Below are 12018 nucleotides of genomic sequence, written 5' to 3' on the forward strand. Positions count from 1 at the left end.
TATTGTGAGGCAAAAATGCGATGCCACTGACCGGAAAAGGCTGCTTTTTCGTATTGTAGCCTAGCTATTTATGGGCGGTACCCCAAAATAAAGAGATACCCTTGTTTTGGGGGCTATTTCAAACGCTTCAAGAATACATTTATATTTGATGTATATAGAATGTACTTGTGAGTGGTAGTGAAGGTCAATGTTTCACAGATTTTGTCATCCAGAATATTTTTTTTTTGTTTCTCCGACATTGCATTGGATGCCTTTACGTTTGTAGAAAATAAGCCTTACTTGGGCTCTTTTGCAGCTATGACTGAAAGAAATGCACTGCGTGACTGAATAAAAAAACACGCTGGTTGTGTATCAGCGCTGAGTAAACTTGACGTGTCCTTTTGATTCTTCCGTGACCATCAAATCAGGCGTAACTTCACGTCAATTATTCCTCCGTACCGGCAAATTGGCGGCTCTCACCCTTCCCGTCCCCGCCGGCACTTCCCTGACACTGCCGGTACCCGGGCGTACCAGCGCCGGCCGTGATATTTCATTAGGCAACAACAAGTCATTTTTATGGATGACATCAACGCGCATTGATTTTCGTCTGATTTTAGAAAAAAAACAAGAAAGTTTGTTGCCCTATGACAGTGGCTAACATGCCGAAAATAGGCAGAGATGTCTGTTGACATGCCGGAACGTTGATGACAGATAAATATGAAGAGAGGAGACAAGACAAGGCTCTGATTTATTGTTTTGCCTTACCCTTTGATGCAGTGGTGTATTTCATTCCTTTTATATTATATGTGATGGTGGTTATGCATATCTGATACTAGTATTCCCACGGAATATCGAATCAAAACCATTTTGTGCAATGATTGAAAATGTTTATTTTTCAGTGACAAATGGATGTTGTAATAGTTGGCAGTAAACTTAGCATAATATAGGTATCATTTCTTGTTTATCAAGGTTTATGACGTCAAAATTGGAAATGTTAGGAATCTTCTTTTTGTGTGTGTGGCCTGCCTTGCTTTTTCCAGCCCTATCGCATTAGATTTGGAGTCTGCGGATGATGTCATCTATAAAATTGACGTGCTGTGGCCTTACGCACAAAACATGTGACCTGAATCCATCCATGTTCTATCGCTCGTGTACTCTTCACTCTCACACACACAGGGTAGGACAGCGTACTACCGCCCGGTGCTTCCGAGATCCCTCCTAGATACTCACGTACAAGAAGGGCTGGATATATCTTGATGTCTTGAAGATGAAGGAGCACAATAAGGAGCAGAAGACGGTTTCCTTGGATCGTAGCGTGCTGAATTTCTTCGCTCCGTACGACCGAAGACAAACCCAGGTATGCAAGCACGTTTTATGTATCTGAGTGTGTTTTTGTACTAGGGAGTGGCTTTGCCGTGGGTCGATATGTGTTACAATGTATGTTTTATACTAGATGCTATAGATCAAATTGTGGAGAAAAATTGTGCAAATTATGAAAATGTAGCCAAAAACGTAGGCTGTTCCAGTATTGATATCTTCAATGCTATATAGGTGTGGCATGTTGAAATAGATAGTGTAAGATTAGCGCTGTATCATTGGGAAAGTTAATATATTCTACACATGTCTCTGCGATGTAAAGCATGATCTTCCTTGATTTACGAAGATGGATTCATATGGGACGGTTGAAAATATGATAATCCGTCTAACGTAGATTTATCTCAATTTCGTATGCTAGTTAGGTTACTGGCGCCAGGGAATTTTTTTATGAAATTGACAATTAGAACGACTGGAACATTAGAACATACTGATTAGTAGATATTTTGTTGTCTCCAAGCAAAAATATTCAAAATTCAATCAGCTTTTTTTTTAATTTTGTTAACATCCAAGTAATAGTTATTCTTCTTTAACAGAACATGTTCAAAAACGTATTTCAGAGGTTTTAAATCTAGATCTTGTGATATTCCCATGGATACAAATATTTTTTTATGAATTGAACAATTAACCATTTTTTACTAACAATGATATCGATAAAGGCACTTTGATGGGTTTCATGGGTTGTACAATATTGAAAGATTTGGAAATTCTTACTTACGACTCTATTTGTATTTGTAAAAAAAAAATACAAAATGAAATAAACAAAAAGAGTGTGCTGGAGGAAGACAGAGACCCAATTTGGCCGATCCGTGGCCTTCCCCACAACTAAATGAAAACCAAGCACGTAACTAACAAAAACGATAAATAGAAATAACAATACGTAGCTGATCGTCTGAATTAATAATAGAATGAATAATAAAATAATAACAAATGATAGCAATGAAGTAAATTACAATAACAAATAATAACAATCCAAATAAAAAATTGCTTCACAGAAGAACTGAACAACTCTTCCAACGCCTTAGCCTTCCAATATTGGGAATGTGTGTCTGGGAGGGCGTGGACAGACAAACCGGGTCGTAAATTCCCAATCCCCGTTAGAAATAAGGTCAGGGGATGATAAAGCAGAATTAGCCGAGCGCCGTGAGATCGCGGCGTGCATTACCGTCACTTACGGCGGCTTCCACTCCAATAACGGCCGGCTGGAACCACGCGTCACTCCCGGCACAGTATTGGAACCCTGATTAGGCTGACACAACACCGGAACAACGGAGATTCACATCGGCAATGAAGAAACTTATAGGATTAACTTTGGAGATGATTGCATGCACCATCGTTTAACACATATGTATAGCTCTAGCCATTGTTGTGATGCCATTATAGGTGCCTTCCTAGTTAGTTTTCAAAGACTTCTATCCCCACGTAACGCACCCACATTGAGCAAATCTGTCTCCAACAGAATGCATGGAAGGTGCTTCAAACTAGAAAGGCAAGATTTGCAAAGCAAATGCACAATGTTAACCTGCATATGTTCTTACTTACTTACTTGTTACTTGATAAGGTCTCCTCTTATGATGAGTGGCCTGCGTCAGGATTCCTTCGTCTCTTGCGTACCATGTTGTGCCATTCCGGGCGATTCTGGGCCATCTCTTCCACCTCACGTAACTCCAGCTTGTTGTTCCCTTTGATCTTCTTCAGGTCCTCTAGTACACTGTTAAGCCAGGTTTTTCTGGGTCTTCCCCTGGATCTTTTCCCATGATTTGGTGTCCAGTCCAAGAGAAATCTGGGAAGTCGTTCTTTGGGCATCCTCAAAACATGACCCAACCATCTAAGTCTGCTGGCCGATACAACTGCCTCAATACTAGTGGTCTCTGTCTGTTGTAGTACACTCAAGTTAGTGATGCGGTGATACCACCTGATACGGAGGATCCTTCGGAGACAGCGCTGGTGAAATGCTTCTAGCCTGTTGATTTGTGCCTTGGTGATGACCCATACTTCACACCCGTAAGTTAGGATCGTGATGACTGCTGCTTCGTATATCCTAATCTTGGTTGACAGAAGAATATTACTATTGTACCAGATCCTACCCAGTTGACAGAATGCACCGGAGGCTCTCTGGCATATGTTCTAGTTTACCAAAATACTGCCCTGTTACGTTTATTGTCACTTAAACATATTCATATATAATATATAGTGAGCAAACTCTCTAACTCTCGCTTCTCGCTTCAATATGTAACCCAACACCACAGTACCAGTTACCATGGTGACAGACGTCTGGCCCAGGTCATTGACTTCATTTGTTTGTTAGGAGAAGAGGCAGAATACGAGGAGGAAGAAACTGTCAATAATATAAAAATAATGTTTTCCTCCTGCGAAGGTAAACATAATAAAACTGCAATGTTTTGTGAGGACGATCTCTCTACTATTGACACAGAATCATATGAAGTAAACACACATTGAATGTAATGTATTCTCCTTGGAAAGAAAGTTAAGCAATCTGTCACAGCCGTAATCTTGTCTTGTCAGCCTCAGAGGTGAATCCTTCAGACGGGATCTGACTTAAGCCGCGCCGTGTGATCAATTTGGCAAGCTCGGCGTTTTTATAGCCCTGTGGACGGATTAGCTTAATGCCCACATTACCATGGGTATTACTTACAACTTCAAGTCACGATATATCATTGTAGGGTCTATATTGCTTTGTTTGGGTCATAAAATATGAAATACAGCATGGACGTGAATTTCAAAGCTGTTATTTTTCATCGTTTTGAATCTAGAATTATTTTGCTGATGAATATGACTGTTTTAATAACCATAGTTAATTGTAGTATTGCTGATTTTCATTTTTCATTCAAACTCTGTTATGTTATGTAGTTGGTACAATTTGATTGCAATTATCTTATCATCATCATTATCATTTCTAATTGAAAAAGATCGTTGAGTGTTTGCTACCATCACACACTTATGTGCCGGACGCTACATAAAATGTAACACTATGTTGATGAAAATTTGACATCAAGGTAAATGATACTCATAGACACTTCATGATCAACAAACTCTACTACTAGATAATATATGGGTAGCGATTTTATTTTGTCTATGAGTGCGTAAAGCGTAGCGCAAACTAACTTGTAATAGTATAGCGCAGAAGTACTTGTTTTCGTCAATGACACTACAGTAGGGCCTACCAGGGATTCAATTCATTCGAACCCGAAACCTTCAGATTCTGAGTCAACAACCCTAACCACAAGGCCACCTTGCCTCTAAAGTTGTATTTATCGTTCCTATTCTGACGCCAGTGTACGTAAAGCAAAGCTTGGAAAATATCCATTGTTTGACTCCAATCTTAAAGCAGTCTTTATCTTGCAGCAACAGCTTATGTAATGCTTTCTGACATCACAAGAAATTGGACAAAATTGCAACTTAATGGAAACCAGCAGTACTTGAGTACTACCTGGGCCGAGCTAAACTGTACGTAATGTGGAACTAATTGAGATAGTTGCAGCTCCCTGGTAGGTTTCGTAACGCTTTAATGGCTGCCATGTCCAATTTGAAGAGCAGCGTTTCAACTAAAACTGTTAGCGTGCCAGTCTTACTGTATATCATGTAATCTTTGCAGCGCAACATTTCTTCCTTCTCGTAATTCGTTGCACATTTGAAACGGTCGATGCCACATCGTTGAATACTAGATACCATACCCGAGCGTATCAAAACTTTTTGAGAGGCAAAAAAAAAATTTTTAAACGTGTAAAAAAAAAGCAACATTTCAATGGTAAGACAGTAACGTGGAATTGGTAATGGTATTAGTGAAAAAAAAAGAAATAAGCTCAAGCTCGGATTCGAACCCGGGTCAAGCAAGCCAAATCCTAAAATCCTAATCCTCTACGTCACGGTGAAGAATTGGAACGTTCTAATGCACTTAAAGTTTGCCGTTCTGTGATATGGCATTGATTGACGGTTTCAAATTGCAACGGTCGTATACGAGACGGAAATTAGAGACGGCGCCAAATTGAATAGGGTCGAACAACAAACAAAGACAACGCCATAGTTACAGGCGAGTGTGACAGAAAACAGACGCAAGCGATCAATAAATTTCTAGACTCCTCCTGAATCTTTGTGTCTCGAATTTTACTGCCCAATGTCAAGAAGCCAAGCCGTACATTCAACAGAACTGGAAATGCCTACGTCATCGAAAACGATGTTGACGTCACAGAAATTGATGACTCCCTTGGGAACGAGATCGAGTAAGCCAGAGAGTCAAAAAGTGCAGAAATCTGGCTGAGAAGACAGATGGTGGGATTTTATCGTCCCACGCTCTCCTTTCAGCACAGATGACGTATCACTCCCCAGGCGATGGCCCTGTACTTTTTCATTGTACTTTTGTGCAGTTATTGGCGATTTGTCATCGGTATATTTGAAGAATTCGCGTAACAGGTTAATCCAATGTACAATAGAGGCCAGAGGAATGCCCTCACCTTAAGCTCCTGTCACACATTCAAAAACCTACCCCCGAACACCAGCCGAACAAGTTCGGGAGCAGTCTGGTCAGATTTAGATCACATCTACCATTCTACTCTTATCGAAGAGAACTTGAGTTAAATTTGACTCAAATTTCACGGACAATCACGTCCCGACCAACTTTCGAACACCAGCCAACCACTAGCCAACCATGACCGAACATTGAGTCAACACCCGTTTTTAACATTTTGAAACAGTCGGCTGGCGCAGCCGAACAGTAGCCGACCTGGCTCGACACCAGCCAACCACAGCCGACCTTGTTCCCGACCTACTCCCAACCATGGTTGGGGGAAGTTCGGCAGTGTTCGGGGGACCATAGTCTGCTATGTGTGACAGGGGCTTCACGCCAGGGTGACATAGAAACGAGTAGGCGTTTGAATCACACCCAGTGAAGTTGACATTCAGCAGATACATGGTTTTACGAGGCCCAGTGGAAACCTTTCAACACCCTATGGAGAGATTGGTTTTAAGATGTCAAAAAGGATATGGTTGACCACATAACAATTTAGTGATTTTCAGATTCCGTACATGGTCCAAATTCACACATAGATTTGCCTCCAAAGACATAAAACAGGAGCACATAGCAACAATGGAGGATAGCTGTCAACTGATATAACTTTTTCCATTTGTCTGTGTCATCCTTGTGAAGTATGAGGCATAGATGGTCCATTGCTCCCTGTCGTATGAAGGTGTTTTTAACACCCCTTGCTTCTGTAGTGAAAGAAAATCGAAGTCCCATTTACTCCAACAGTGTCCAAATTGTGCGCGAATTCTGGTGCTGTCTCGCAAATAGATATCAACCCAAGCACGGGTAAGGTGGCTTGGCCAACATTGTTGTAAGGATGCCAAGAACACGCCTCCCTCGGCTGGCACTGATCTGGATTTTTAAAAGTGGCAAATGTGCAGATCTTGGCACAATGGCAATACCCAATCCGTTTGTGTCCTCATCAATGTTTGGACACAAGTATGTACGATTAGCCGAAGGGCCCCGTGGGTGTCACTGAACTAGATATCACGAAGGAAAAGATGAGAGGTTGTCAACAAATGACATGAGATTAGTCATGAAAGATGGGTTTTCACTTGGGAGGGAACGAAAAGACAAGTAGTGGGGTGGCAAGTCTTAGAGTAATTTTCAAACAGATCCTACGGTGGCAAGACACTCCTCTGGCCAATGGATACTGTCTTGCCACCGTAGAATCTGCTTGGAGATCAGGCAAGAGAGGGGGCAGTGGTGGCTCGCATCGTCGAAACATGACTATGAGATATCACCCCCTTCCTACGCTATCCCACCTGACTTTGATCGATGACACCATGTATGTAATGATTTTACTCTGCAGATGTAATTATGTCCTGCCTACTATCAACGACAAGATAATCTTCCATCTATCATGATCAATAGAAAAGGTACCAACATCTATCTTCCCCCAGAAGAAAGTAAAAACAAAATGGCGGCTTGCTTATTGCTTGATTCAACCCTGAGACTTTTGATGGTAGACAGATGACCTTTCACCTTATTCTAATGAGTTCAGAATCTGTATACAATCCCAGGGTCCATTTCATTGATTAGAATCATCCAACCACGGCACAGATGGACGTGACTTTACCCATGATTAATTGCGGCACGAGTATTGAGGTATGACCTAGTGTGACCTTGGAGCCCTCTGGGAAAGGGATCGATAAGAAAGCTGTAAAATGTAATACTTGTATGTCTTCTAGTCATCAATTACAACCGTGCCATCTATAAAGTGTGAAGGTATCGGGTGGGCATGATACTTAATGTTGTGACCTGGCTCTGAGGTCTTCAACTTGTTTCATCTATTTGGAGACACTGTAGAATGAAGTACTGAAAAATCAGATGAACAGAAGGTGCATTTGGGTATTTTTATATCCCTCTCTCGTCTCTCTCTCTCTCTCTCTCTCTGTATAGATCTTTCCGTCTGTCTGTCTGTATATCTCTGTCAACCTGTCTGCCACTCTCCATGGATTTAAAGTTACGTGAATCAAATATAAAGTTGAAAAGTTCTCACTTTCTTTTACGCAAAAATCTTCAAATTTACAGACCCAATCGGGATCTCTATTGATATCGGTAAAATTGACAATTCTACCAGCACAGATCCCAATCTGAGTTTCCTTCTTTCCGTAGATATAGTACTTTATTACTACTTTAAGCACCGGTCGATTAGCTTGCATGCCCTTGATTTTACAACAGACGGGTGCTGACGGAAGCGAGTGCATAATTCGCCCACGAAGATTCGTGACATTAGCGTTAATGCCAGCAGATGAGACAGTTGATGGTCGCATGCATATTTAATCCCCGCCCCGGGGCTGTGGATCGCCCGCCAAGTAACGTTAATTACGCGTCATGTGTTAGATAGTATCGCGTCAGCAAACGCGTACTTCACAGTTTGTTCTATAACGTTAATGCACGTATATAATATTCTTTATTTGTAGTCATGTCCGAAGGCTAATTGCTTTTACAGAGTCAAGCATAGTACAAATACAGTATAATGATAGAAAACAGACAACTACTAGTACTGTTTAAAAACGTATACTTCAACTATTGCTATTATGAGGTTTGACTTCTTTTTTGAATGCAGTGGATAATGAATAGTCCCACGTTCCAGGGAACAAACTTATTGTGCACCATATATCTGAAATTATTGAGTTTTCAACTTTATAGCAAGCTACAACCATTAAAATTTAAAATTCTATCTTATCCAATCGTCTACTTGTTACGAGTGAAAGTTGATCTTCAGGGTGATTACAGGATGACAAAAATCGACTGTCTGTCACCAACATGCCATTGGCTATCGTGTGGTAGGGCGCAGCGGATGTCCAGGAAATTCCTCTAACGATTCCCACTTTTCGATCTACCATAAACTACTAGTTACAAATGAGACAGATTTGACTGGGTGTTCCGCTCAGAAACCGTCGATACTTCAAATGCCATGTACATGTATTTGCCCGACCTTTCAACGACATCAAACTACAACATGTCTATATCTTCTGCCTTAGACTGGAAGGTGCTATATTGGGGCAGGCGATTCGCTGGATTTACTTGTTAGCCCATGAAATCGTCTTCAGTGACTCAGAAACAACACATTCTTGATAAATAGGCAGTATGTATTCGTGCACACATATGTGTGGTATATCTTGAGAAATTATATAGTGCAGTTCCTATAACTAGTAAACTATAAATGTTTTATATATCCTGAAGGGACAATGTAACGATGACAAAAAAGCGAGGTCCGGAATCGAATTTGGAGTCTTTCCGAAGTCACCTCACGTGTGTGTGTTCCAGTTGGGACCTACGCCAAGCCCGTAAGTTTATTGTACTTGTGCCCCGGAGTATTCTCTGGCAGATTGGCGGTGCTTTGGCAAGCTGTGCCGACTGGGGGAGGATATTAAAAACAGCACGTCTAGTTTATGTGGGCGTGAGGACGACGTTGAGTAACTGTTATGTTAAAGGTTATGTATACGTAGTTCTTGCATCACTGGTTTTCCTCTGTATCATTTTGGCACAGGCGGTCTCATTGCAATAAACTCGTGGCATTATGTCTGTCAGTTTAGTTGCAAAGTTTCTTCAGTTTTCACTTGGGGTTGATGATTTTTATATGACAACAATACAGCTACGTTAGGGAGTACGTTATATTTCATGGTAAAAAGAATCAGCACATTCTTCTTTGTTAATGATGAGTCTAAAATGACCAATTTGCTAGAGTTGTCCACCACTGTGACTTGTACTTTTTTATGTTGTTTAATAAAAAAACAGAATCAGCGGATTCCTGCACTTGAGGAGCAATGCCCAAGACAGTGCTCCCATGCTCCTTTGCGCCGTGTCATGACAATCACCATAGCAACCGAACTAAATCTGTCACTCAGGATGCAAGGGTCACGTGACATAACGGTCTCCCGACGCCATCTTTATGGGCTTCTTATTGCGAGTGCGGAAATGAGTTCGATAATGTGTTCAACAGGACACTAGTCCATCAGGCATACATAGATAAGGGTTAGTGTGGATTCTAATACATCGATATGCGACTCATATACTTCTTTCGTAACGTACGTTGGTGAATGATTGAATAGCAAAGTTCTTTGTTGACAATCTCTTGTTTTACAAGAGCCAATGTTTCGTTGACTGTCTGTCATCTTCATCGAGGCAATTATGACTGGTTTACTGTGCACTGAAGCTAGGTGTTACTGGTTCAATGTGTACTCAATCTTTGTGTTACTGGTTCACTGTGTACTGAAGCTATGTGTTACTGGTTCACTTTACACTAAAGCTAGGTGTTACTGGTTCACAGTGCACTGAAGCTAGGTGTGATTATAACTGGTTCACTGTGCACTGAAGCTAGGCATTACTGGTTCACTGTGCCTACCTCCAAGCATCACTACATTTAAAAACATGAGGTCAGTGCACTGCATCGCCCGAAAGTCATCTATATCCACTAAGTGGTTTATAACGTAATGAGCAGGCCTTGGGACTGACGCCAAAGAAACAAATTTACGACAACAAAGGAGAATGATCCAATACCAGCTCCTAATGATGTTAGGAGACAATTTTAAAACAGAGTTTCGTTCGTTAGTCTAATTTACAAACTGCCCAATGATGACCCCGAGATGCTGTTGTTTGTTCTATATAATCGCTTAACGTGTTAAGCATAGTTTTTATGTATAGTCAAGGCACGTTAAACTTAGTCAAGGCACAATAAGTTTGTCTGTGCGTACATAAGCCAGCTTACCACTTTATAACTAAGCTTTACGTACATACTTTAAGTGTTTTTGACACTGCTCTACATCGGGGATTGTGCTTTTACGACAGAGCGACATTTAGAAAGCTTTCAGGCTTTTAACTTCGTTCCCTGGTGCCTGTGCACGTGTCACACTCAAGTCGATTATTTGACACATTCAGCATGACATACTGTGTCCCCTCTATGCATCCAAGGCACACACAAATACACACACACGCACACACGCACACGCACGCACACAGAGAGAGACAGAGACAGAGACAGACAGACGCAAACACGCACGCACACACGCACGCACACACGCGCAAACACATACGCACAGAAGCAAACTCTTCTGATACAGAAAATCCTAACAGCAATCATTCGGCAGTAACATCTGTCCTTGGTGCTGAACTCTGCGTTCTCACCAGCCTTCTGACAAAAAACGGCCACTAATGTGTCTCTAGTTTCCAAATATTCTCTCTCGTAAACGTGCATTGAATAGCTCCAGGAATTTCCCTTCAAGATTATCTACCAAAGTCTTTGTTATCTCAAAAGTGATGTGTAGTTAATGTTTATTTATTGTAATGAGGTAATGACACATTTTATAAGGTTCAAAATTGTACACACCAAAAAAACAGTCACTCAAACAACTAGATATGATTTTGGAAATTTTGACCGTTTCCAAAGTCATATATATATATTCAGTTGCTTGAGTAACTGTTTTTTTTTTGGCGTTTCTTATTACCTGGGTGTCTAACCTTCACTGACGTTCGAAATTATGTTGTGTACTTAGTTGGTATTGTGTTGCGTTGATCAGTGTGTCGTTACGTTGTATCTTGCCAAATAACAGATGAATATAAACCTTCCTGTGGACTATAAACCATTCACGGGAGAGCTATCCCCACTCATCTCTATACAGTGTTGATTAAGCGTCCATTCTAGCATTTCTCTCACTCTATAAAGCTGTACCAATCCCTGACACCCTCCACCGTAACTTAACAGGCATATACCAGCTGCGCTTCCCCCATAAAACCCCCATTGCAACAAATTATACTGTCTCGCCGTGTTTTTCCAATTTTCCGGGCTGTGTCTTACGGACAGAAATGGCACAACGCAAACCATCCTTGTATCAATCACTAGCACGGCTACCTTATTGTAAATAATTATCACCTGTTGTTATCCCATTGAGCAAAGCGGTGAGAATCCGCGCGAAGCCGTTTCTGACTTTTGCTTGCCTTTTCAATTTTCTACGCCAATAAGTCTGTGAAATTGTAGCCATCTGGCTGTGATATGCGGCTGTTTAATTCTTAAGTTTGTAATAGAAACGATGGGTTATGTCTTCTGGCGTGGTCCAGAAATAGAAACAATCTGGTGCGTGCTAATCAAGTTTTATGTTGTCGGTTAAAAGGACGGCATA

At 41.1% G+C, this 12018-nt stretch overlaps 1 protein-coding gene across 1 annotated transcript in view; it reads left to right on the forward strand.

Annotated features, from left to right (window-relative positions):
* The first annotated feature begins 1209 nt into the window (after positions 1-1209).
* The window catches only part of LOC109478834 (vesicle-associated membrane protein/synaptobrevin-binding protein-like), a 20499-nt gene continuing 9690 nt past the window's right edge, over positions 1210-12018 (forward strand). The window contains exon 1 of the mRNA XM_019780652.1: positions 1210-1336. Within this exon, the coding sequence (XP_019636211.1) occupies positions 1247-1336 (90 nt within the window). The 5' untranslated portion in view covers positions 1210-1246. The remainder of the gene's footprint in view (positions 1337-12018) is intronic.

Source organism: Branchiostoma belcheri, unplaced genomic scaffold (genome assembly GCF_001625305.1).
Source record: "Branchiostoma belcheri isolate BF01 breed outbred unplaced genomic scaffold, Haploidv18h27 scaffold45, whole genome shotgun sequence".
NCBI classification, from domain to species: domain Eukaryota; kingdom Metazoa; phylum Chordata; class Leptocardii; order Amphioxiformes; family Branchiostomatidae; genus Branchiostoma; species Branchiostoma belcheri.